The 27,639-nt window shown below is 51.0% G+C and overlaps 1 protein-coding gene across 3 annotated transcripts in view; it reads right to left on the bottom strand.

Annotated features, from left to right (window-relative positions):
- The window catches only part of LOC141725858 (uncharacterized), a 99,216-nt gene extending 77,841 nt beyond the window's left edge, over positions 1 to 21,375 (bottom strand). Inside the window, exons 1-3 of one of the 3 annotated variants that reach the window (XM_074530009.1) lie at positions 14,644 to 16,375; positions 12,480 to 12,544; positions 9,429 to 12,333 (exon numbers count right to left, since the gene is read on the bottom strand). In XM_074530009.1, the coding sequence (XP_074386110.1) occupies positions 11,411 to 12,333; positions 12,480 to 12,501 (945 nt within the window). In that variant the 5' untranslated portion in view covers positions 12,502 to 12,544; positions 14,644 to 16,375 and the 3' untranslated portion in view covers positions 9,429 to 11,410. Of the gene's footprint in view, positions 1 to 9,428; positions 12,334 to 12,479; positions 12,545 to 14,643; positions 16,592 to 21,255 lie in introns of those variants that run through there. The other 2 variants (XR_012577461.1, XM_074530010.1) reach the window with 2 other exon arrangements.
- Between the last annotated feature and the right edge of the window lie 6,264 nt (positions 21,376 to 27,639).

Raw genomic sequence — 27,639 nt, 5'->3', positions numbered from 1 at the left:
CCAAATCCCTAGAAATCTCACCTGGGATCCCCAAAACCTCCCCTGGGACCTCCAAACCTCACCTGGGACCCCCCCCAAAACCCTTCCATGATCCCCTAAACCTCCCAGGAACCCTCAAAACCCCCCGGGAGCCCCCAGACTCCACCTGGGATCCCCCAAAACCCCCACAACGCTGGTGACAGTGGAACAGAACTGGTGGCACTGGGGTGGTGGCACTGGGGTGGTGGCACTGGGACAGCCTGGGGGACACTGGGGTGGTGACATTAGGATAGAACTGGTGGCACTGGGTTGGAATCCGTGACACTGGGCTGGTGACACTGGGGCATCCCTGGTGGCACTGGGCTGATGGGACTGAGACAGGAACACTGGGCTGGAACTGGGGACAGTGGGAGGGAACTGGTGGCACAGGGACAGGGATACTGGGTTAGGACTGGGGACACTGGGAGGGAACACTGGGATGGGGACATTAGGAAGGGATTGGGAACACTGGGCTGGTGGCACAGGGGTGGAACTGGTGACACCAGAACACAACTGGTGACACTGGAATGGAGACACTGGGACACAACTGTGACATTGTGACAGGAACACTGGTACAGGATGAGGGGCACTTGGATGAGACTGGAGACAGTGGGGCTGAAACTGATGGCACTGGGCTGGTGACATTGGTATGGGGACAATGGGGGCTGTGGCACTGAGAGCACTGGGCTGGTGGCACTGGGACAGGACTGGGGACACTGGGCTGGAACTGGGCTGGTGACACCAAGCGGTGGCATTGGGTGGTGACAGTGGAACAGAACTGGTGGCACTGGAATTGAACTGGGTACACTGAGGTGGTGACAGTGGGGCAGCCCTGGGGACACTGGGCTGGTGGCACTGGACTGCTGGCACTGGGATGGAAGTGGGGACACCAGGACAGGACTGGTGGCAGTGGCACAGGGACACTGGCATTGAACTGATGCCACTGGACAGGTGGCAGTGCCGTGTCCCTGGTGGCACCTGTGCGGTGTCCCCATGACCCTGCAGTGTCCCTGGGCTTGGCCCACATTGCCCTGGGGGTGGCTGAGGACGGTGTCAGTCTCTGTCCGAAGTTTCTCTCATCTGCCTCAGGATCGTTGTGAGAAGGACAGAAACTGGGACCACAGAAAAAGTCCCTGGTTGGAATCCTGGTCTTGCTCAGGAGAGCTGTTCACCAAGACCCTGAGGCCTGAGCAAAGCCCTTGGCTTGCCCAGCTGTTGTTTGCAGATGTGTTTTTTTCCATGGAAGACTGAACCTAATGAAAAGGAGAAGGGGGACACCTTGCCCTTTTCTTCCCTTGCACCCGCTTCTCAACATGGCCCTGGAATTTCCCCACCTCTCGGCCTGGCTGGACTTTTCTGGGGTAACCTTTGGTGGTCCCCATGGGAGACCCCACATCTGCTTTACAACCACTGTGAGGGACGGACTGAGATGGGAGAAGCCTCTCCCTCAAGGGCGGAGACAGGAGACCCCCATGTGGAGAAGCTCCCCCTCCTCCCAAGGGCTGGGACTGAAACCCCCAACCAGGGGAGGTGTGGGGAGGCGAGCTGACCAAAGCCAGATGTTTGCCTGCAGCTGTGGCCATTGGACCAAGGAGACAATGGCTCTCACCCACTGCTGAGAACATGGACTGTTTGTACCCTTCTGCAATACCTTTTTTCCCCCCAGAAATTACAACAGAGTATTCCTTACTACTTTTGATTCAATTTCAAGAGTCATCCCCTTACCCCATTTAAAAAGACAATAATAGGAGTTTGAATTGATCAGAATATTTGAGATCTCCCCAGACGTGACATCTCCCGAGCAAACTCTGTTGACTGAAGACTTCAAAGGATTTCATCTCTCTACATTTGGTAGCTCTATACCTTCCTTTCTCTTCCTCCCTCTTTTTTCTTATACTTCCCCTTTTCCCCAGTTCCCCCTAGCACATTTTGCTGTGGTCATTCAATAAAGATGCATTGGTTTTTGATTATTACTGCAAATCCCCTGTGCAGTGTCGGGTTCTTTTGCACTCTGAGATCAATTCACGAATCATCACAAACCCGTTCGTAAGGACGGGTTGTGACATTAAATTGGTGTCATGGACAGGACTCTGACAGACAGAGGGGTTTGCAGGGCTGTGTGCAGTCTGTACCAGGGGAAGGAAGTTTCACAGCACAGGGGGTGTGATTTGAATTTCTTGCAATCTGCACACGCACAGGTGAAAAGCAATCCCCATACTCTGCTGAGGGTTCTGTCTCCAGAATTTCACAAATGATCTCTCCGTGCAAAAGGGGGAACTGTTTCTGTTGTGTTGGTGTGCATCTGCACTGTCTGGGAAGGAAGAGACAATTTGAAGAAATTAAGCAAGGGCCTCCTGGGTAGATCTGTCCCTTCACCTACCCAGGGAAGTGAGGGGAAACACAGCAAGAGCTGTGTGGTTGTGTGACTTAGATCAGTATTTCCCTGTCGAAGTTTTTGAGCCCCTTTACAAAATAACTGTTTTGTGGGTGTGGGTGTGGGGGTGTGTGTGTATCTGGACTGTCTGGGAAGGAACGGGCAACCTAAAGAAACTAAGCAGGGCCTCCCAGGCAGATTTTGTCTCTTCACCCACCCAGGGAAGCAAAGGGGAACACAGCAAAGCTGTGTGATTGTGTAACTTAAGTTTGCACCTCCCTGTTGTGGTTTTGGTCCCGTCACAAAATGACTCAATACCTCAGTGCAAAAGGTAAAGCTGAATTTTATGCTCTGCTTGCTAAATACAATGCCATATCTTCTCCATGAGAAGAAGAATGGGCAAACTGCAATTGGTTTAATATAGAAAATATTATTGATAGAATATGTTCTTTGCAACATTAAACCTGAGCAAAAATAAAACCCTCCACTGCTCAGTTTTGGGAGGTTGGCTCACAGCAGCCATAGAAACTCGCTTTAAGTCAAGAAGTGAGGAAAATGCTACAATAAACTCCCTTCAAAATTCAGTTGAAGTTTTGGAAAAACAATTTGATGAAGAAAGAAATTAAAATAATTTATTACGGGCTGCCTTGAGAGAGGAACATGTTAAAAATTCACAGAACGCTGATTCCTCACAAGAGACAGAGGAGAAGGAAACTCCTCACTCACATTAATCAAAATTACCCTCAAACAGAATTAGCTGTGATGAAAAATTGGGGGGAACACTGTTGTTACAATAACACAAAACCTCTAATTAAAACAGAATGCAGCTATATTAATAATGAGGATCTTGACCTGCATGTAACCACCAAAGAAATCCCGTACACTGCCACTGAATTAACCAAACTTGCAAAGCAGTACGGGTTTCTCCCCCACAAATCCAAAACAGAACACAAATGCCAAGTGTCTCTCACCGGGGGAGATCAGATTCTCTTGTCAGAACAAGCAGCCGGTGGGTGCTGGGGACATGGGGTGTGCTTAACAACGGGAGACAGACGCATCCCATGGTCCCTGACTCAGAGTGCAGCTCATTGGGCAGGGCCTCAACCCCTTGGAAAGGGGAGACCTTTTAACCAGAGCTGGTACCCCCGGCCACCCCTGGAAAACATTCACAAAGCTGCTTGCTTGCAAATGATGCATGAAAGAAAATCAACTACAAGCTGTGAGTTACCAATGCAATCACCTGTAAAGCCTGAAATTATGGCTCCTTTAATTCTAGGGCTTTCAGAAACACTTAAACCTACATCAATTTTCCTTCAAAAAACCATAGTAGCTGTATCTCCTGTAGAAACACCAGATAGATTTCTTAGTAACCAGAATGACCCATTTGTTCCCCTTTATGACTTGCTGAGCAAAGGGGTGAAATGGGATTGGACTCCTTCTCAGGAGGCAGCATTGCAATTGCTGATTTTTGAAGCAACATCTCACCAAGCACTGGGCCCTGTCCATCCCACAGATCCCTTTCAGGTGGAATGGGGATTTGCCTCCTCAGGGCTGTCAGCGCACATTTGGCAGTGGGGTCCTGAGGGTCCGACAAGGCCTGTTGGTTTCTATTCCCGTGGCTTCAAAGATGCTGAGAAAAGATACACTACCTGGGAAAAAGGATTGTTTGTGGTTAGCTTAGCTCTCATAGAACGGAAAAAATCTTAGCAATACAAGAAACTGAGAGCTTGGATAGCAGCCAAGACAAAATTGCCTCTGTGATTAAAGCAACCCCTCCTTTCTCCTCTGCTTCTGCTAACAGAGAGGGACAAGGCAGTGCTCACGCTGAGGAACTGTTTACTTTCTGGAGTATTTTCCAGCGTGAGGGACAGAATTCTTTTCTTGTCTGTATTTACACCGAGTCCTCTGCTGTGTTCATATTTGGGTTGGTCCAGGCTGATGCTTTTAAAAGAGCTACAGGAGATAATTCTGTTAAAGTAATGCAAAGATGGTTTGCAATTTTCCTAAAACCACAGGAAATTCAATCTGATAATGTTTCTCACTTACTGTCAAAAGTGTGCAGGATTGAGCAGAAGGTGAAAAGATTAAATGGACTTCTCACACCTCTTACCATAGATGGGGGGTAAACGGGTGCTCCAAAATCACTGCTTTTTGCCCGACAGCCCCAAGCATAATTCCTTCACTATGGGGACCAGATGATTTCAAGAACCCAGCACATCACCCTGGACAACCTGTTTTGGTGAAGCCCCTGCTGCTGTAGGGGAAGTACCACTGCTGTTCAAAATGTCTCTGACAATTCCATTGTTCTAACTTTTCTGCCTCTTCGTGGCAGAGTCTGTTGTGTTTACTTTTACAGAAGAACTCTGAGGGACATGAAGACCTGATAAACCATGATAACACTAGAGATGGACAACAGAAATCATCTTTCCCTTCCCTTTATGGTAACACCAGGTGATGATTTTACACGTAACACGTAAATTAATTGAACTTGAATAAATTGGCTGCCACATCCAGAGATTTGACCAAATTACAGCAACCATAGAAGTCATCCTTACTGGCATTGGGAATCAGTGCTTGCCATCAAACATTTTACCAAATTGGGAGAAAGTAAATGTAAATGATCACAAATTGGTAATTGATGCACTTGGTTCTACACAAAACAACGTTTCTTTGGCTCTCAGCTGTATCCAGGCACAATTGTTGATGCAGTCTGTTGCTGCCTCAATTATAAGAGCAGGTGAAGAAGGCACTTTTCCCACTAAAATTTGGAAAATAATTTGGGACAATGCCACTTACTTTGAAAGAGAATTCCAATCCTGGTGGAACTTAGTGAATTTTACTATGACCCCATTGCAAATACAGCCAGTTTTTGTGTTAACCATACACAATGCCTCAGAGCATTTGATTTTCCCTGTTATAGCATTAGAACTGAATTACGACAAAGCTGTTCTCTATCCCATAGAGAATGGGACTGTCAAATCAGTGAGAAATGGCAAACTGTCAATTTAGAATCTTGTATTGTCCGAGAACAACAAGGGCTCATCTGTGAAATCAATGCAATCAGAGCTCAAGACATTTGTTTAGACACAGAGCAAAATATGTGTCATTTTGAAATTTGTCCTAACAAGACTTCTGAAACAGTCCTTATATACATAGGCAATAGATGTGCATGCTTTAGAACCATTTGTGATTTTGTATTCGTAGAGAATGTTGTAGTAGATACTAAAAATCTTTCCAATTTCTGTGCTTGTAACTTTACCAAGATTACAGGATGTGATTTCTCTTATGAAGCTCCACTTACCTCTCACTACCTGTTGCAATCTAACTACACACTGATTCACAAACTGATGCCTACTCCTATTGGGATGAATCTCACTTTGGTAAGACAACTGCTGCTCCATCGAGACTTGGTGGAAATCCTGGAGAAGATTCAGAAAAATGGACAGAAAACCCTGGTGACTGTTCATCACAATGTGAGACTGATACATCGTGTCATGGAAAGAGTGGAGGAAGATGCCGAGCACAGGTGGTGGGATACTCTTTTAGGTGATCTCCTACTGCCACGGGTGCCCTGAACAGTGTGTGCCATGCCATTGTTATCCTTTTGATTCTAATTCTGTTTGGTTTTATTTTATCAGCAGTCCCATCATTATGAATTGGAGCATGAAACAGCTGACAAGATTGATGTCTATAGTTAATGCACACAACTTGGCTGATGTCCTCTACACTATGGACATCCCCAAGATTTTGACACAAAGCAATTATGAATGAAGCCTATGTGTTTTGGAATAATTCCCTATTTCCATTTATGATTTTGTGGGAATTACGTTAGATTTTTAGTGAATTGTCTTAGAAAATCTTTTTTTAAGTTAATGCTTGTATTAATATGTGTTGATTGCTTTTGCTTTTGATTATTTGTGACTGGTTTAAACCATTTAAATATTGTTTCAAAATAATATAGTTTTAATTAATCAGCCATTTGTGAAAATTATTATGATAATCAATATTATGTTTGTTTATTGTTTTCCTTTCCCTCTCCTTCTCCTATCCTTTTTTTTCCCTCTCTCACTCTTTTTCCTCTCTTTCCATGTTCCCTATTTTTCCGGGTTATACTACCAACATACTGCGAGTTCTGCAGACTCATCAATGATGCTCCAGAGTTCTGCTGATGAAGATCCCTCAAGACAATTGTGAGTCACGGGGTCGTGTGAGAGTCTGTCTGAATTTTCCCTCATCTGCCTCATGATCGTCATTGGGGGACCACTGAAGAGAAGACCCCCCCTGTCTGAAATCTCTGGCTCCAAGGGAGAAAGTCATGTGCCTGAGACCTGAGAGCGCAGCTAAGCCATTGTTCTCACAGGTGTTGTTTGCTGTGTGCTGCACTGAGCCCAAGGAGAAGAAGGGACACCGTGCCCTTTGTGCAACAACAGCCTTGGGAGCTGTCCCACCTCTCGGCCTGGCTGGACTTCTCCTGAGTTTCAGGTGGTCCCCCCACAGAAGACCCTCACCTGTTTTACAACCACCGGGACAGAGACTGAGATGGAAGGAGCCTCTCCATCAAGGACTGAGACATGGAACCCCCATGTGAAAAGGCCCCTCTGCTCCTTCCAAGGACTGGGACTGAAACCCCCAGCCCGGCGCAGGTGTGTGGGGGAGGCAAGCTGACCAAAGCGAGATGTTTGCCTGCAGGTTGTGACCGCTGCACCAAGAAGACAATGGCTCTCGGTTACTGCTGAGAGCATGGACTACCTGTTACATCTATTCCTTATTTTATCTGTTTCCTCATCCTCGCAATTTCCAATAGAGTTATCATAATAAGAACCTCTGAGTTAGTGAGAGACTAAAACCCCCTCAAGTTCCCTCCAGACACTCCCCAAATTCCCCCCAAACCTCCTCAAGACCCCTCCCCAAATTCCCCTCACGACCCCTCCAGGACCCCTCACCTGTCCCTGCGCCTCCTCAGCAGCTCCCGGAGCCCCCCGTCCTCTCCCAGCGCCTCCCCCGCTCTCTCCAGCGCCTCCCGCAGCACCCGCCCGAGCCCGGGGCGGCTCCCGGGGGTCCCTGAGGGGGTCCCGGGGGGCGGGGGGGGGGAGGGGGCGCCCGCTCCATGCCCGGGCCCGGGGTCAGGGGGCGCTGCTTCAGGCTCGGCTCTGATTGGCTGGAGCAGCGCGGGGAGGGCGGGAGTTGGTGAGGGGAGTTTGCCGGTGATTGGTTGGTTTCGTAGACGGCGCGGTGATTGACAGTAGATGGGTGGGGGAGGCAGGCTTTGCCGAGGGGTAGCGCGCGGTGATTGGTTGGATAGAGGCAAAGAAGGCGGGAGTTGCACAGGGACGACACCCGGTGATTGGTTCGCTCAGCCCAAGAGAGGTGGGAGTAGCTGAGGGGATGCGTGCAGTGATTGGTTGGTTTGGGGCGGCGTGCGCTGTGATTCATTAATTTGGGAGATGAAGCGTAGTGATTGGATGCTTTGCACCGGGGCACGTCGCTATTGGCTGGGAAATGCCCAGCATTTTTTAGGGAACACACCCAGTTTTTTGGGGGAAAACTCTCGGATTTTTTAGGAAAAATTCCCGTTTTTTGCAGCAGACACATTCCCGGATTTTTTGAATCCACGTGACCCCAAATAACCCAAATAACCCCAAAATACTAGAAATAAACCCCAAAGAACCCAAAAAAACCCCAAACTAATCAAGATAATCCTAAAAAACCAAAAAAGTTAACCTAACCCCAAAAGTTCCCAAATGATTTCAAGTACACCTAAAAAAAAACTCATATACACCAACATAAACCCCTAGAACCCCTAATGATTCCAAATAAACCCACATAAACCCAAAGAATCCCAAACAAACACAAATACTTCCAAATACACACAAATAATTCCAAATAAACAGAAATAAACCAAGTAAAAACCAAGATAAACCCCAAATAGTCCATAAATATCCCCAAAGAAACCCAAATAATCCGAAATAAACCCCAGCTCCTCCCGTCTTCACCCCAAACCAGATCCCGACCAATCGGAACGCGCGGCACTGATGACGTTCCACTCGCTGGGCACAAACTCAGAGCACTGGCCCCGCTCAGTGATTTTCAGCCAATCAGCGTCCGGCCCGACTCTGACTCCTCACTTGCCAGCCACACACCAAGGCCTCTCACTGCGGTAAATACTCAGAGACAGCGCAGGGTAATTTCCAGCCAATCAAAACGTGTCTCGCTGACGACTCATCAGTTGCGAGGAGCAGAATTTGGGGAGGGGGGAAGGTGACCCTGGGCTTGGGATGGGGACCCCAAATTAATCCAAAACGGGGTCGGGAGCCCAAATCGGAGAAGGAGGGCCCTGGAGTCCCCAAAACCAAACACGGGAGAGGGGATTGGGGGAACGATCGGAAAGGGGAGAGTAGGGAAAAGAGGGGGGTGGGAGACCAAAATTGAGCTGGGAGATGGGACCCCCAAATTGAGGTGGGAGGGGGATTGGACACCCAAATTGAGGTAGGAGGGGAATGGGACCCCCAAATTAAGCTGGGAGGGGTATGGGATCCCAAAACTGAGCTGGGAGGAGGATGGGAAACCCCAAATTGAGCTGGGAGGGGGGTTGGACCCCCAGACAGGATGAAGCCAATTTTGTTCCTGGAATATGTAAAGTACTTTATGGATATGCAAAAAGTCTAGGAATATGCAACAGGCTGATGTAACAGGAGACAAGGACAATTAGACAAAGGTTGTTATGGCCACCAAGACCCCCCAGTTATTTTCAGGGAAACTCCTTAATTAATCTGGTTTTAATTACACCAGCATGTTGCATATTCAGAGACCCTCACACATATCTAAAAACTAATTTACATATTTTAGGAAGTATTTCACATGGCCCATCCTTGGCGGTGTCTCCCCATTTCAGGAGCCTCCACTGAAATAGAAAATGTAAACCCCCCCCTCCCTTTGATGATGATGATGATGATACTTATTAGTAGTAATAATAATAACAATAAACAACTATAAAAATAATAATTAATTTTGAAATTGAGGAGCTCTCAGGCAAAGATATGGGAGTAGAAATAACAGTTCTTTATTAGGAAAAATTAAAAATACAAATGCAGTAGCACAAACAAAAACAACAGTGACAGAGTGTCATGGTTTGACACTGGCATAATGCCAGTGCCCCCATGAAAATACCCTCTACCTGGTTTCTACTGTGAGATGTGACCAGGAATAAGGAAAGCAGGCTCCCACTTAGAAATAAAGAAGAATTTATTAACTAAACGACAAGGAGAAAAAAAGAAACACACAAGGAAAATGAAAATTTCACAAATACATCTGCCCCTCCTCCCCACCAACTCTCTATTACAATACAATACATTCCCCAAATCACCAACTCTCGGTCCTGCACCACCCTTCAAACAATCAATCTTCAGTTCATCAAGAGGAGTGGAGTCCTTCTTGTGCCATGGTGACCTCTTCCTTTCATGTCCAGTGCTCTCACCACTGAATACGGACCAGAGCTGCTTCCAGGGTCATCTTTTAAGGATGCCTTGTCTCACTCCAAAAAGGGAACAATCTCTCATTAGGGACACCTGCCCCTCCCAAATTATTGCCCCTGGGGCCGAGGGGCACCAACACTGAACCCTCTTGGGTGCAGGGCATTGCCCCCCCTGGATACAGTCTCTATATCACAAGGAAACATGGTTCTGTCCATGGCTACACAAAAAGAGTCCAGCAAAGCAGCCACTCCATCATCTCTTCCACCCGAGTTCTTCTCTATTCTTTTCATATCTCTCCCTTGCTCAGACCTTCAACACTTGCTCAGTTCCCTCTTCATCTTCCACTCCATCTCCCCTCCAGGAAAGGTCAATGCTCTGCAATGTTTTCATTGTCCACAAAGGGGCTAACAGCTCCTGCAAGCAGCCAGACACGCGGGCAGGCTGTGCTGACAACACATGATATCAAATTTCAAGATAACAGTCCCTGGCAGGGTTATCTCTCTCTCTCTCTCTCTCTCTCTCTCTCTCTCTTCCCCTTCTCTCCGAGGGGAGGGGGGCGCAGGAAATACCTCTCGGTACTTCTTCCATTCTTCCACCCTTGGGCCAGGCCTACCTCCCATCACTGTCCCAGGCCCGGCCACCTCATGGCCGCGTGGCTCCCCCTCCCCCTGCCAAGCCAGCAGCCGGGACGGGGGAAGAGATCCAAACCCTTTTCCCACCGGAAATCCAAAGAGAGCCTCCCAGGGGAGAGCTCTGCTTTAAACCCCTGTGTTCTCAGAGGCGGATCCAATGTCCCAGTGGCCAAACCAGCTGCCAATATTAAAGTCTGAGCACCTATTGTTTGACCACAACATCCTAGACAACCTATTTCCTGTCAAATCACCACACAGAGTCAGAATACTCTGAAAATCCATGAAAAAGGTTGATCCTCTGGGAATCCAGTGGGAAAAGCTGAAATTTTGTGAATCCAGTGGGAAAAAGGGGTGATCCTCTGGGAATCCAGAAGAAAAAGCTGAAATTTTTGGAACCCAGTGGAAAAAAAGGCTGACCACATGGGAACACAGAGGGAAAGGGCTGATCCTTTGGGAATCCATTCTTACCCCCCAAAGACAGGGCACAGGCAGGGCCGTGGAGTTTTTATAGGGTATCCAAAGGGTGGAATTAGGGTTGGGGTCAGGAGAGGAGTTCTTAGCAACACAAGAAGGGTGAGATCAAATTCCTGCCTCTTAGCAACAGCAGCACTCCACACAGAACGTGTCTCTAAATACTAAATTCCCCCTAAAAAAATTGAGAAATTATGGAACGTCAGATATATTCAATCCGGTTCCTTCATTTAACCCAGTTTTGGGTGTTTTTAAAGGATGAAGAAGAAGCTAAGGAAAATTAAGGCCAAACAAAAAGGCGAAGCAGCCAGGTGTGTTCCCAACATGGATCACAGGGAATGTGAGTGACCAGGGCTGTGCCCAAAGTGCCTCCTCCAGTGGGGGATGGAGCTGGAGCAGCGCACGAAGCTCTGCCCGCACTCGGGGCACTCACAGGGCTTCCCTTAGTGGTGCCTCCGTTGGTGTCGGGTCAAGTTAGAGCTGTCAGAGAAGTTCTTCCCACACTGGGGACACTCGTAGGGCCTCTCCCCAGTGTGGATGCGCTGGTGGATGACGAGGGTGGAGTTGCGCTTGAATCCCTTCCCGCAGTCGGGACAGCGGAAGGGCCTCTCCTCTGTGTGAATCCGATAGTGCCGGAGGAGATCGGAGCTGGTCGGAAACCTCTTCCTGCATTTATCACACTCGTAGGGCCTCTCCCCAGTGTGGATGCGCCGGTGGGTGATGAGGTGGGAGTTGCGCTTGAATCCCTTCCCACAGTCGGGGCATTGGAAGGGCCTCTCCTCTCTGTGACTCTGATAGTGCCGGAGGAGATTGGAGCAGGTCTTAAACCCCTTCCCACACTTGGAACACTCATGGGGCCTCTCCGTAGTGTGGGTCCTCTGGTGCCTGATCAGGTGGGAGCTCTGGCTGAAGCACATCCCACACTCGGAACACTTGAGCGGCCTTCCGCCAGTGTGGATACTCTGGTGCTGGTACAGGATGGAGCTCTGGCTGAAGCTCTTCCCACACTCCCCACACTCGTAGGGCTTCTCCCCAGTGTGGATCCTCTGGTGCACATTCAGGCGGCACTTCCACCTGAAGCTCTTCCCACACTCCTTGCACGTGTGGGGCTTCTCCGCATCATGGAGCTGCTCATGGAGCACCAGCTCCGAGCTCTGGCTCCATCTCCGGCCGCCTTCCCGGCCCAGGCTGGCTCTTTCCCCCTCAGATCCCCGCCGGCTGCGTTTGCAGCCCCTCCTCGTGCGGCATCTCCGGGGCTTTTCCTCCCCGTTGGCTTCCTGCGCCATGGAGCCGCTCAAAACGGCCTCTTCCACCAGGTTCTGCCGCGGGCATTTGTCCTCCCTGCTCTCCATGCTCAGCTCCTGCTCTGGGGGAGGAAGGACAAGGACAGGATGGGATTTGCCTCCGTGCCACAGGCAAGGGCAAGGAGATCCCCCAGGGCTGAGCTGCAGCCGTGCTGGGCTGGGAGATGGAGCAGCACAGAGGGGAAAGGGGCACTGACTTCCTCCTCACCTGCCTCAGTGTCCCAGGGCATCTTCCTCTTCCTCGCAGCCTCCCAGGGTTGGCAATGGGCAATCCTGGTTTGGGGAAAACAAGGGATGAGAGCGTTTGTAGGAGTGTCGGGGGGTAGGACGGTCGGGACGGACGGAGACGAGAGAGCTCTGCAGCCAGGGCGTGGAACTTGCGGTTTATTGCAAAGGGCCTGGGTGCAGGGCCCTGCTTGGAGCTGCCAGGCACAGCTCGGAGCAGGCCTGAGAGAAGAGAGGGGTAGAGAGGATGAGAGGGTAAGAGAGTAAGAGGAGAAGAGCGTAAGAGAGTAAGGGTCCTGTTACAATACAATAAATTTTCTTCTGTGTTGAATATTCTATTTCTCACTAACCAATCTAGTACAAGATACAAATCCTATAGCATTTATATACAGCCTGTAAGAATCATTAAATCACCACACTGTGTTACAGTTTAAACCCTAAAAACTCCTCTTTGGACCCTTTCTGCTGAGCTAGTAGGGTCTGGATCTGTCTGCAAGCTGAGGGAATTGTTTCATCAAAAGGGGATTACCTTCAATTGGGCCACACCATTGTTTTCCAGTTGTTCACTAACTGAGGTATCTCAGAGCTTGCTTTCATTTCAATCTTCCTTATACTTTCTATATTCTCAAAATCTTTTGCAAGGCAATCATATTTATAAGGCTTTCCTATTTCATCATCCCCAACACACATTGAGTTTGCAGGTCCCTCTGCCCAAGTCCATCTCTGCAATCACTGGTCACCTGGGCTCCACAAAAACATCCCAAACACCAAGATTCAGCCCTGAAAAAGCCTCCACGGAGATCCCCGTCCTTGGTCCCTCCCCTCTGATGTTCAGAGGTTCCCCCCTGTCCCAGCTGCTGGGGTCACGCTTGGATTGGGGGTCCCCCTTCTCCTCGGTGCCCGCCCTGCCCAGGCTGCTGGCAGTCCCAGCAATGCCAAAAGCTCCCCTCGCTTCGCTCTCCCCATTTCGGGATGCCGGGGCTGTTTGGGCTCCCGGGCTCCCTTCTCCCCTCATTCTCTGCTCGGGGCTGCAGCGGCTCCAAGGAGTCCCCCCTGCCCCTCTCCAGGGTCTTCAGGCTCCCGCCAATGGCGGCGCTCCCCCCTCTCTGGGCTCCTGTGGGACACAGGGCTCTGCTCCTCCAGGCTGCCTCTGCCGGCAGCCGCCACCGCCACCCCCCGATGTCCCCCCAAGGGGCCTTTTCTGCTCAGCCTTGGACTTCTTCATTCTCCAAACAACCCCCAAAAACCCCAACCCAGGGACCCCCAGGGATATCCGGGCCGAGCTCCCCCTCCCCGCTCACCAGCACGATTCGGGGGCGATGATCCCACAGGTGGGGGCTGCGAATTCAGGCAGGGATCAGCGTGGTTCCCTCAGCTCAGCCTCGATCTGCCTTTGTCCCTCCTCTTCCTCTTCCTCCCGCTCCTCCTTTTCCGTTCCCCCTCCTCCTCTTCCTCTGTCTTATCTCCACCTCCTTCTCCTCTTACATCTCCCCCTCCCCCTGCTCCTCCACCCTAACCCCACCTCCTCCTCCCTCTTCATCCCTGCCCTTCCCTCCCTCCTCCTCCTCCCCCAGCAGCAGCCACACCCTCGCTGCCCCGTTCCCGCAGCCCTCGCAGCCGCGGCAGGAGCGGGGATGGAGCCGGGACAGGTCGGGATGGGCAGCGCGGGGCTCTCGGCTGCTCCAGCCGCTGCGGGCGGGGGGAACCCGGCCCGGGCCAAAGGAGAGGCAAACTGGGCAAACTGGGGGTGGATCACAAAGTTAAGGATGCAGCAGAAAATGGAGCTGAAAGAGTTATGTTAACATTAACTCCAAACGATGAAAAAATGGATATTCCAAAGTTTACGGAAGCAGAGAAAAAAGAATTAAACAAGACAGGAAGGGAACAATACAAATCAGGGAAATTGAAACTTCTTGATAGAAGACAATTTCTTAATAAAATGTGCTTCTAAGAAAATACTAGAAGACATGCATCAGAAAAACCATTGGGGTACTCGTACTTTGTGCGATCATTTTTTAAGGAACTATGGGTGCACTGGGATTTTGGGAGTTGCAAAGGAAGTAACTGAAAGATGCTTAATTTGCCATATGATAAAGAAAAAGGTGAAGAGGAAAACAATATTTGAAGTCATGAGGGAGTTCATCGACCATTTCGAAGTATCCAAGAAGAAGTTTAGATTTGTTAGGCTCTGGATTTATTTGTAAAATACTCCATTTAATCTAGAAGAGAATATGCCATATGTTAGACAGAGGATTTTAGAAGAATAAAAATCTTTAAAGTATCACAAAGACCCGAGAAAAAACAAGAAAATAAAAAGGGAAATGAAAGGGAAGGGAACAAGAGGAAAACTCAGAAAGAGAGTGGGATCCTCTGCAGCTCTTGCCCCCTCCGTTCGCGGCCCAGGCGCCTGTCCCGGGTCCCGGCTCGCTGCCCGCCTCAGCTCCGCCTGCCCCGCTTTCCATCCCAGGTGCGGCCTCACTGCCCAGGGCAGCTCCACCTGCCCCGGCGCTCTCGCTCAATTTGTGTGCCCTGCTCCCACTGCCTGGCCCGCGGCCGCTCTGCCGCCCATGCTGGGCAAGATGGGGGTTGCTCTGTCCTGCCACCTGCTCCGAGCTCACCGCGCCCACCGCACCCAGGGGGGGTCCCAGCCATCCCATCCCCGCCTGCCCTGCCCGTGCCACCTGCGCTGGGCACCGCCGCTGCTGCCGGGCTCTCCCACCTGCCTTTGCTCTGCCGGGAGCTGCCGGATCAGCCGCCATCAGCCATCTGGGGGCTGCCCACGCTCCGCCTCGGGCTCCACGGGAAGATCCCCCTCTGCCGATTCCGGCAGCAGCAGACCCTGCCCACACTCCCACCGAGCCTCGGCGGGATATCCTCCCCTGACCCTGTCCTGCTCTGAGTTACATCCCCTTCGTAAGCACAGCTCCGGCTGTTCAGGGAAACTCTCTCTCTCTACAGGAAGCACCTTACAGAAACACTAGGAGCTCAGTTAAAAGGCAGCCCTCTTCAAATTCTTTCCCGAAACACGGGAAAAAGGCTATAGAAAGGAAAAAAGTGAAAGAGTTAGATGAAGGGATTGCTCTATTTCCGTTCAGAGAGGTTCTCATGGGAGGGATGCGCTGCCCCGCCCCGCGGGAGCCACCAGCGCCCCTGCCGGCCGTGCCCGGAACTGCACCCAAGGGGAAAGCGCCGCAGCCCAAAGGCCGGGACTGGCTCCGGCCTCTGTTTGCTGTCAGTGCCGCAGCTGTTGGTGTTTGTTTGCTTTATTATACACACTAGTAAAGAACTCTTATTCCAATTCCCATATCTTTGCCTGAGAGCCCCTTCATTTCACTATTCTAAAATCTAAGAAGGAGGGGGTTTGCATTCTCCATTCCAAGAGAGGCTTTTTCTGCCTTCCCGAGCAGACACCTCTCTTGTAAAGCAAGACAAGCACCCACAGGCACTGAGGGGGCTGCAGGAGGGGCACAAGAAGGCCCTGCAGCACTTGGGCACAAAGGCACAGCAGGTGAGTGCAAGAAGGGAGCAGCAAAAGGCCAAGCTGAAGGCAAAGGCCAGGGCACAGTTCCTACAGCCCCTGAGGGATCAACCCCAGGGCCCAAGGGGGCCCCAGCACCCAGGGCACGGCTCGGCCACAAGCACCTGGCACAGGCATTGCCCTCCTCGCCAGGGGAGAGCCCACCCAAACAGCCCCTGGCAAGGAACCAGGGCTCCAGCTGCAGGGCACAAGGACACTGCAAGCACAGACAGCAGCACCCTCAGCACCAGCAAGTCCACCCCTTGATGGACATGGATTGCCAGGGCTGTCACAGCTCCCATCACACCAGGGACCCTCCACACTGCAGCCCTTGAGAACATTCAGGTGGGTCTGCATTGAGAGGAGGCCTTTTCTGATGCACACAGGGGCCTCTCAATCCACTCTGAATCTTAGACCTGAAGGGGAAAATAGTAAAGGAATATTTTAATTTTTGAGGGAATATATGGGAAAGATGAGCAGGTATGATTTGTTCAACCACTATTAGAAGCTGTGGGGGATAGGTTTGAAATAAATGAATTGCTTTTTCTTCCTCCTGTGATTGTAATTAAATAGGAAGGAATTTGAGAGCTGGATTTAATACTGTAAAAGGGATACAAAGGCCAGTTCTGTTCTACCTTTGTTCTAAAATCTGACAAGGCCCATGCTGAAGTGAACCCCAAAGCGTGGGCAGCCTCAGGGAAAGAGGGAAAATTAGATATGGAGCCTCTACAAATAACTGTAAAGCAACCAGGACAAGAAATACCCTGTTCCAAGAGAGGGAAGGAAGGGCTCACAGCCTGGTATTGAATCCCTGCTAAAGGCAGGGCTTTTGGAGCCAGGGGTATCTCCCTACAACACTCCTATCCTGCCAGTGAAGAAACTGGATGGATGGAGAGGAGGAGAAATCACAGAATTTTAAAGTGTTAAATGAAGATTAACTAAGGAGGCTGGCCTGGGCCTTCCAGACAGGGTAAAAGAATTTGAATTATAGGTGGATGCTAAACAGGGTCTTTCCAGAGGAATTCTTGTGCTAAAATGTTTAACCTTATATAAGATCTCCTAGAGTTCAAGTCTGGCATAAAGTTTAAGCTCTGACAGCCAAGAGAGCCTCTAAATGGATGAGCAGGGCTCGGTTATTACAGTATGAAACTTGTTCAATGGCACAGGAGGATTCAGAACTGAGGACAGGGCAAGGGTTTAACCCAGCCTCCTGTTTGAACAGCCAGGAGAGGGGCTGGCAAGGAACCCAGGACTGCACTCAAGGGACACAGCTCCAGATCCAGGCTGGGACAGATTGATGATGGGACATTCCCTGGCCTGAGGGAGAAAATGTGTTTGTGGATGGCTCTGCAAGGGCAGCAGAAGAGAAAAGAGCTACAAGACAGGCTGTTATTAAGGAAGGGCAATCAGACACTGCGCAGGTCACTGCCCCATGCTCAGCTCAACCCGCGCAGCTCTGGGTGCTTGTGAGAGCCTGGCACTGAAATGCCCTGAGCAGGAAGGCTTCAATATCTTCTGCTGACACCATGGCACCTAACAGGGGGGCAAAAGCAATTCTCACTGCTTCAGCAACCACTGGAGCAGATATCAAGGCACATTCTCCCACAGCAAGCTGGGCTGGCACACAGCCTGCCCTGGCACTTTGCTGCTGCCAACACCCAGCCAGGACATCGGCTCCTGCCCAAGGAGTGCAAAGCAGCACCACTGGTGGCCAAGGGGCCCATGCCAAGTGTCCCTGAGGCCAGAAACAGCCACCAGCACAGCTCAACACGGGGGGACCCCTCAGCCTGGCCTCAAGGGCTCTGAAGCCCCGGAGATTTGCACTTCCCGCCTGCAGCAGGAGGATGGGAGGCCGCCCCTGAGCCTGCCCTGAAGGCAACGCAGCAGCAGCCAGGGCTCCACAGCGGGCCAAGCCCCTGTGCCTGCCCACAGATCCTCAGCTGGAATCCTCTGCAATCCTGGCCACCCTCCTCTGCCATCTCCAGCCACCGGGGCCAAGCCTTGCTGCCACTGCTGCAGCTTCAGCGCTGCCTGGGCCTGCACTGCCACAGCTGCTGGGGAACACCAGGGCACAATTCCACTCTGGGGCTCACTGACACCCACACTCTGGGCTGCCTGCCAATGCACTGCTGCAAAATGTACCGAGTTTGGTTCTTTTGAAGCCCCAAAACAGATAGCCTCCAAGAAATAATGAGTTAAAACATGGAATGTGAAGCATTTAAAGAAAGCATAGCATTTAGGAAACACATAGAGCAATAAATCAGCTAAAGCATGGAACACAATGACAAGAAAGAGAGACAGGGATAGGGGAATTGACGAGCTAAGCATGTTCGGAGCCAACAATGTCAAACTGACCCTAAGAGCCTTGCCAGGCCATGGGGACCAAGCCAAGTACACCGGGAATTGGCCATATTAGGATAGAAGTTCAGAAGTTTAAGGAGGAAGACTCATCAGGTGACCCCCGCCCATGATGAAGGCACCCGGAACGACCACCAAAATGATCCTCAAAAGAGATGTCCCCGCCCACGCTCCGCCTGCACCACGCCTCTTATGAATATGCATGCAAAGACATGATTATGTATGTGATATGATGTAACCCTGCACCCAAAAACTGTATAAAAGGCCTGCTTTTGTTACAGGATATTTAGAAATCCCTTTTGTGATTTCTCTGAGCAATAAAATACCTCCTGCCTATGTTGACTTAAGCTGAGTCTCTTAGGCAGTAATTCTTGCCTTTTGGGGCAAAATTCGGCATCACTTTTAAACCTTATTTCTCTACACAGGCTTGGTTTTCTTTGCCTTGGGGAAAGGAATTTTAAAGCTTTTATTTAAGGGGTGTTACACCACTCAATGGAGATGAGTTTAACACCTGAACAGGACTAGGAACAGCACAAAAGACACCCACAGAGATAACGACCAGCAACAAAACATCAACATTGCCCAGCAGCAAACAGCAACCAACAGCTACCCCAGACACTGCCTGGGCAGAGCTGGAGACACCTGGGCTGGAAAAGGCTGAGAAGGAAATCCAGGAGTGTGGAGACCAAATTAACATCCGAGAGGAAGAAATCCGGGTCCAACAGGAAACCAAATACTAAAAACTTACACAACTTGGAAGCAATGAACATTAAAGCAATGGATTTCTATTGGATTGGATGACATAAAGTTTAGGAAAAATCGAGTAAAACTCACACGCCATGGAATGATTTTCTCTGCACAGCCGGGCTAGTTGTGAAAGAAATTATTTCTGTTGCACATCCTGGCCAGAACCAAGGAATGCCTTGACTCTCTAACACTAAACAGATTCTTGGAGAGTTTTTGTTTTCCCTCCAGTTTCAGTGACAAAACGACAACATGAGAAAAATTTTACATAATATTCCCACTTTATATTGTCAGGTAGGTTTGGGACAGAAGTGTAAGAATCAAATTTTGGTCTCGGTTTTTCCACGTTCTCCTTTATGTTGCATTTTGCAAAATCGAAGAGATTTAACTGTAATACTTTGAACATAAATAATTAATACTTTTTTTTAAAAAAGCAGATTCTGGGGGGCCACATGTGACTCACCAGATGACTGCCCTGGAAGAGAAGCTCCATTCCAGGCAGCCCGCAGAAGAGCTTTAGAAATGCAAATGAACACTGCTGGGCAAAGTGTGGACAATGCACCTGGGTCTCTTGGCTGGGGCAGGAATTGGGCTCATTCCCTCAGCCCCTCACCCCAAGCTCTGCCTGCTGGCACTGATGGAATTTGCACAGCTCCAGGCAGAGCCCAGGGGGAGGATATCTGACCCTGCAACACAAACGGGTGAAGCAGCAAAGGGAAACAGCACATGGACAATGTTGGGAAAACTTCACTATAAATAACTGGGGGAGAACCATCGCTCTGCCCACTCCAACGTGCTGGCACTGTCTGTGTTATACAGGGTATATTAGAGCACTGGGGATTTTTGCTACCAAATATTCAGGGAAATCAGTTGGGAATCCAAGGATTTGATGATTTACTTAGACAAAAGCAGTCAATTGATGCAGCCCTGGCTGGAGAGAGTGGCCAAAAATGGGGAAAACCTGAAAGGCTACCAGAACAAATCCTACAACACCATGGACCAGGCCCTGGGAACCCGAACCAATTCATATCAGGAGCCACAGAACCCATTTCTCATTTCAATGGCATCATTAGATTACAAGCTGTCCTCCAAATAACCAACCAGACAGCTCCAGCTCCTGACCTTCCTGCTGACAAACCCACTGAAATGAGGAACACAACACTTCACAATGGGATGGGATCAGATTATCTCTTAGCAGAAAAAAGAGGAGTTTGTGGAAAATTAAATGACTCAAACTGCTGTTGGCAAATAGATGACAAAAGAAAAGTGGTGAAAAAAAAAAAAAACACAAGAAACAAAAAAGCAGCTCGAAAACGTGGAAAGGATCGGAATGGCACACGGTTTTCTGGCTCCCTGGCAGACCATGTGTTAAACGAATGCTGTTTCTCCTCGGATGTGCTACAACAACTCTCATCTTTTTACCATGCTCCACACCTTGAGAGTGCAGCTCATTCAGCAGCTGAGCGAGGGGCCAGGGACTCGTAGATAAGGAAGTAACGGGCGAAACCACCAGCTTCAATAAATGTTATTAATTAACATGGATTGCTGCTCACAGAAAGTCCCGCTAAATTCCTGAACTTCCAGAAGAACAAGGATTTAACAGAGCCGTGAATATCGGCTGTTTTACAAAAGTGGGGGTGCATATTAACGAAGACATGCAGTTGGCGGATCAGGAGGTCTGAACCTTCCAAGCACCTCAGCCAGTGGGCAAAGGGAGAGGGAGATGAGCCCGGAAAAATGAGAATACAAAGGAGGCTGCGAACTACAACAATGGCAGAGAGCTCACGGCAAATGCCCCACGGCCTCTCCCTCTGCCCAGCAATAAAGTCACTTTTACAGGACTCCTCTGTCTCCTCTGGGCACACAAACCTCCGGCCACGGGAATTTCCCCGCACAGCCCCGGGCACGGGGCAGCCCCCTCTGTCCCAGCCACAGCAACCGGGCCGAGCCAGCGCTGCTCCGGCAGCGGCTCCTGCCGAGGCAGCGGCCGCAAGGAGACCGCGGGCAGCCGCTCCCGCAGCGCCCTCACGCCAGCGGCAACACGGGCCGGACACGGCACAACGAACCCGCCAGAGCCCCCTGCCGCCCCCGAGGCCCGCAGCCAGCCCCGAGCGCCCGCACAACCCAGCGCGGCTCCCACCTGCGCTGCGGCCGCCTCCGAGCTCCGCCGCCGCCTCCGAGCTCCGCCGCCGCCTCACCGCGTTCCGCCGCCGCCGCTGCTCTCGGAACCGCACACACGACAATGGCGCCGCTGCCCAGCCACGGCCGGCCTCAGCCCGCCACCGGGGCCCTGCTCCGCCCCGCTCCCACCAATCGGCGCGCCACGACCGCGACTGACGGCACCATCGCCAAATCGCTGCCAGGGGCGGGCTCTGCAGCCGGCACAGCCCCGCCCCGCACTCTCAGGGCCCCCCGGGCTGCGTGAGGGCAGAGCCGGAGCTGAGGAACAGCCCTGGAACGGGCCCGGGCCCTGAGGGGGATTGAGCTGAAAACACAAACAAACTTCTCAGCAGCTCCCGCCGGGCTTTCCCGGCACTGCGGCTTCGGTTGCTCCGGCTCAGAGGGAAGCCTTGGAGCCTCACTTCTCCGACTCCTAATTAGGAGCATCAGTGCATTGCTTTGATTTCCCCCAAAAAGGGAAAACCGCCCCAAACCCCTGTGGATGAGTCGAGGAGGGGAGAGATTTCTGGAAAACCTCCCAAAACTCAGAGCAGGATAGTGAGAAGTAAGGGAAGAGCCTTAAATCCAGCTTTCCCCCACGCCTCCCTCCTTCCAGCTGCACCTCCTACCCCGGCAGTGCCGCAGACAGGGAATGGGGCCGGGCTCAGTTCATGCCCCGGGGCTTCTCCCTCTGCTCAGGGACAGGAGTCGTTCCCCTGCTGCACCCTGGGCTCTCTCCCACCGGAGACTTCTCCAGGAACTTCTCCAAGCTGAGTCCATCCCACGGGGCACAGCCCCCTCCAAGTGCTGCAGCGTGGGTCACTGTGCCCCAATTTCTCAGTGCTAATCTCAGAGGACTCTCTCGGGATATTATCACTACAGCACTCGCAGCAGAATATACACACGGCATTTAACAGTTCTGAGTAGAAATTAAAGGAACCAACGAGAGCGATAAAGAGTGAGATTCCGATCGCGGCGCTCCGGAGCGGCGGGGCGGGAACGATCCCTGCGCCAGCACCGCCGGCCCCAGGCCAAGCCAGCCCCGCAATCCAACCCCGCTGCTCACAGCGCCCGCCCTCCCTGGCCCGGGGCACAGCGAGCCCCGCACCCGCTGCGCTCCCGAGCACAAAACGCCCCTTCCCACCGCGCTCACCCGATAAACACAGCGCCCCTGCAGCCGCTCACGCCCCTCTGGCTCCTCCCGAGCTTCTCGGCCTCCCGCACCCTCTGCCCCGCACCTGGGCCCCGCCAGTGCCGCGGGCTGGGGGCAGCAGCTGCACCTTCCTCTGCCTCTGCTCCAGCCCTGCCCAGGTGTCTCGGCTCCCTTCGTGCTCGCCACAAACTGAGGCCTTCACAAGGCTGACCTAGAACAGAGGCCAGACACGGTTACACAATAAAGCAGGCATTTGTTAAAAGGCCTCCGTGGATACACCTTGGGCAGAACAAGAGCCCAGCCCGGGCTACGCCCAAGATGGACCAAAATGGCCACAAAATGGACAGTCGGTCACGAGGTCTGTCACTTTTATAAGTTCTGCTCCATTTGCATGTTGGAGTTAATTGTCCAATTATGTCTTTAGATGATGAAGTCCCATCCTTCTTGTTTTTCTCTCTTCAGTGCCCGTTGTTTATGCTCTTGGGCCTGAGGTTTGGATTATTTGTCCTTGGGCTCCCAGCTAGAGCAGGAATTGTTTTGTCTCCCTGCTCTGTGAACAGAGCTCAGCATCCCTTAATATGAAGCCCAGACCCACAGAGTAAAGCAGCACAGAATCTGAAAAACAGAAAAGCCAAAATCTGAGGCATCAAACCCATGAGAGCCCCCCTCACACTCACCACGCCTCCCCCTCAGCACCATCTGGACACCGCCCATTGATTGGAGCCCCCAGAACACCCCCAGGCCCTCCCCCCTCAGCCCCTCTGAGCCCCTGGCCCGTGTTCTCACCTGGGAAACCCCACATCTTTGGGAATTCTCAACTGGGAAGACCCAAATCCCTAGAAACCTCACCTGGAATCCCCAAAACCTCCCCTGGGACCTCCAAACCTCACCTGGGACCCCCCCAAAACCATTCCACGATCCCCCAACCCTCCCAGGAACACCCAAAACCCCCCAGAAGCCCCCAAACTCCACCTGGGATCCCCCAAAACCCCCAAAACACTGGTGACAGTGGAACAGAACTGGTGGCACTGGGTTGGTGACACTGGAATGGAACTGAGGACACTGCGTTGGTGGCACTGGGGTGGTGGCACTGGGACAGCCTGGGGGACACTGGGGTGGTGACAGTGGGATAGAACTGGTGGCACTGGGGTGGAATCGGTGACACTGGGCTGGTGACACTGGGGCATCCCTGGTGGCACTGGGCTGATGGGACTGAGACAGGAGCACTGGGCTGGAACTGGGGACAGTGGGAGGGAACTGGTGGCACAGGGACAGGGATACTGGGACAGGACTGGGGACACTGGGAGGGAACACTGGGATGGGGACATTAGGAAGGGATTGGGGACACTGGGCTGGTGGCACAGGGGTGGAACTGGTGACACCAGAACACAACTGGTGACACTGGAATGGAGACACTGGGACACAACTGTGACATTGTGACAGGGACACTGGGACAGGATGAGGGGCACTTGGATGAGACTGGAGACACTGGGCTGAAACTGATGGCACTGGGCTGGTGACATTGGTATGGGGACAACGGGGTGGTGGCACTGGGAGCACTGGGCTGGTGGCATTTGACAGGACTGGGGACACTGGGCTGGAACTGGGTTGGTGACACCAAGCGGTGGCATTGGGTGGTGACAGTGGAACAGAACTGGTGGCACTGGAATTGAACTGGGTACACTGAGGTGGTGACAGTGGGGCAGCCCTGGGGACACTGGGCTGGTGGCACTGGACTGCTGGCACTGGGATGGAAGTGGGGACACCAGGACAGGACTGGTGGCAGTGGCACAGGGACACTGGCATTGAACTGGTGCCACTGGACAGGTGGCAGTGCCTTGTCCCTGGTGGCACCTGTGCGGTGTCCCCATGACCCTGCAGTGTCCCTGGGCTTGGCCCGCACTGCCCTGGGCGTGGCTGAGGACGGTGTCAGTCTCTGTCCGAAGTTTCTCTCATCTGCCTCAGGATCGTTGTGAGAAGGACAGAAACTGGGACCACAGAAAAAGACCCTGGTTGGAATCCTGGTCTTGCTCAGGAGAGTTGTTCACCAAGACCCTGAGGCCTGAGCAAAGCCCTTGGCTTGCCCAGCTGTTGTTTGCAGGTGTGTTTGTTTCCATGGAAGACTGAACCTAATGAAAAGGAGAAGGGGGACACCTTGCCCTTTTCTTCCCTTGCACCCGCTTCACAACAATGGCCCTGGAATTTCCCCACCTCTCGGCCTGGCTGGACTTTTCTGGGGTTATTTTGGTGGTCCTCACGGAAAACCGCAAATCTGCTTCACGACAACCGTGAGGCACGGACTGAGATGGGAGAAGCCTCTCCCTCAAGGGCTGAGACAGGAGACCCCCATGTGGAGAAGCTCCCCCTCCTCCCAAGGGCTGGGACTGAAACCCCCAACCCGGGGAGGTGTGGGGAGGCGAGCTGACCAAAGCCAGATGTTTGCCTGCAGCTGTGGCCATTGGACCAAGGAGACAATGGCTCTCACCCACTGCTGAGAACATGGACTGTTTGTACACTTCTGCAATACCTTTTCTTTTTCCCCAAAAATTACAACAGAGTATTCTTTACTGCTTTTGATTCAATTTCAAGACTCCTCCCCTTACCCCATTTAAAAAGACAATAATAGGAGTTTGAATTGATCAGAATCTTTGAGATCTTCCCTGACATAACCAGGCAAACTCTGTTGACTGAAGACTACAAAGGATTTCATCTCTCTACATTTGGTAGCTATATACCTTCCTTTCTCTTCCTCCCTCTTTTTTCTTATACTTCCCCTTTCCCCCAATTCCCCCTAACGCATTTTGCTGTGGTCATTCAATAAAGATGCATTGGTTTTTGATTATTACTGCAAACCCCCTGTGCCGTGTCGGGTTCTTTTGCACTCTGAGATCAATTCACGAATCATCACAAACCCGTTCGTAAGGACGGGTTGTGACATTAAATTGGTGTCATGGACAGGACTCTGACAGACAGAGGGGTTTGCAGGGCTGTGTGCAGTCTGTACCAGGGGAAGGAAGTTTCACAGCACAGGGGGTGTGATTCGAATTTCTTGCAATCTGCACACGCACAGGTGGAAAGCAATCCCCATACTCTGCTGAGGGTTCTGTCTCCAGAATTTCACAAATGATCTCTCCGTGCAAAAGGGGGAACTGTTTCTGGTGTGTTGGTGTGCATCTGCACTGCCTGGGAAGGAAGAGACAATTGGAAGAAATTAAGCAAGGGCCTCCCAGGCAGATCTGTCCCTTTACCTACCCAGGGAAGTGAGGGGAAACACAGCAAGAGCTGTGTGGTTGTGTAACTTACATCAGTATTTCCCTGTCAAAGTTTTTGAGCCCCTTTACAAAATAACTGTTTTGTGGGTGTGGGTGTGGGGGTGTGTGTGTGTATCTGGACTGTCTGGGAAGGAATGGGCAACCTAAAGAAACTAATCAGGGACTCCCAGGCAGATTCTGTCTCTTCACCCACCCAGGGAAGCAAAGGGGAACACAGCAAAGCTGTGTGATTGTGTAACTTAAGTTTGCACCTCCCTGTTGTGGTTTTGGTCCCTTCACAAAATGACTCAAAACCTCAGTGCAAAAGGTAAAGCTGAATTTTATGCTCTGCTTGCTAAATACAATGCCATATCTTCTCCATGAGAAGAAGAATGGGCAAACTGCAATTCGTTTAATTTAGAAAATATTATTGATAGAATATGTTCTTTGCAACATTAAACCTGGGCAAAAATAAAACCCTCCACTGCTCAGGTTTGGGAGTTTGGCTCACAGCAGCCATAGAAACTCGCTTTAAGTCAAGAAGTGAGGAAAATGCTACAATAAACTCCCTTCAAAATCCAGTTGAAGTTTTGCAAAAACAATTTGATGAAGAAAGAAATTAAAATAATTTATTACGGGCTGCCTTGAGAAAGGAACATGTTAAAAATTCACAGAACGCTGATTCCTCACAAGAGACAGAGGAGAAGGAAACTCCTCACTCACATTAATCAAAATTACCCTCAAACAGAATTAGCTGTGATGAAAAATTGGGGGGAACACTGTTGTTACAATAACACAAAACCTCTAATTAAAACAGAATGCAACTATATCAATAATGAGGATCTTGACCTGCATGTAACCACCAAAGAAATCCCGTACACTGCCACTGAATTAACAAAACTTGCAAAGCAGTACGGGTTTCTCCCCCACAAATCCAAAACAGAACACAAATGCCAAGTGTCTCTCACCGGGGGAGATCAGATTCTCTTGGCAGAACAAGCAGCCGGTGGGTGCTGGGGACAAGGGGTGTGCTTAACAACGGGAGACAGACGCATCCCATGGTCCCTGACTCAGAGTGCAGCTCATTGGGCAGGGCCTCAACCCCTTGGAAAGGGGAGACCTTTTAACCAGAGCTGGTACCCCCGGCCACCCCTGGAAAACATTCACAAAGCTGCTTGCTTGCAAATGATGCATGAAAGAAAATCAATTACAAGCTATGAGTTACCAATGCAATCACCTGTAAAGACTGAAATTACGGCTCCTTTAATTCTAGGGCTTTCAGAAACACTTAAACCTACAACCACTCTCCTTCAAAAAACCATAGTAGCTGTATCTCCTGTAGAAACACCAGACAGATTTCTTAGTAACCGTAATGACCCATTTGTTCCCCTTTAGGACTTGCTGAGCAAAGGGGTGAAATGGGATTGGACTCCTTCTCAGGAGGCAGCATTGCAATTGCTGATTTTTGAAGCAACATCTCACCAAGCACTGGGCCCTGTCCATCCCACAGATCCCTTTCAGGTGGAGTGGGGATTTGCCTCCTCTGGGCTGTCAGCGCACATTTGGCAGTGGGGTCCTGAGGGTCCGACAAGGCCTGTTGGTTTCTATTCCCGTGGCTTCAAAGATGCTGAGAAAAGATACACTACCTGGGAAAAAGGATTGTTTGTGGTTAGCTTAGCTCTCATAGGAGTGGAAAAAATCTTAGCAATACAAGAAACTGAGAGCTTGGATAGCAGCCAAGACAAAATTGCCTCTGTGATTAAAGCAACCCCTCCTTTCTCCTCTGCTTCTGCTAACAGAGAGGGACAAGGCAGTGCTCACGCTGAGGAACTGTTAACTTTCTGGAGTATTTTCCAGCGTGAGGGACAGAATTCTTTTCTTGTCTGTATTAACACTGAGTCCTCTGCTGTGTTCATATTTGGGTTGGTCCAGGCTGATGCTTTTAAAAGAGCTACAGGAG

Source organism: Zonotrichia albicollis, chromosome 31, assembly GCF_047830755.1.
Source record: "Zonotrichia albicollis isolate bZonAlb1 chromosome 31, bZonAlb1.hap1, whole genome shotgun sequence".
NCBI classification, from domain to species: domain Eukaryota; kingdom Metazoa; phylum Chordata; class Aves; order Passeriformes; family Passerellidae; genus Zonotrichia; species Zonotrichia albicollis.
This window is presented reverse-complemented; position numbering and strand designations above follow the sequence as displayed.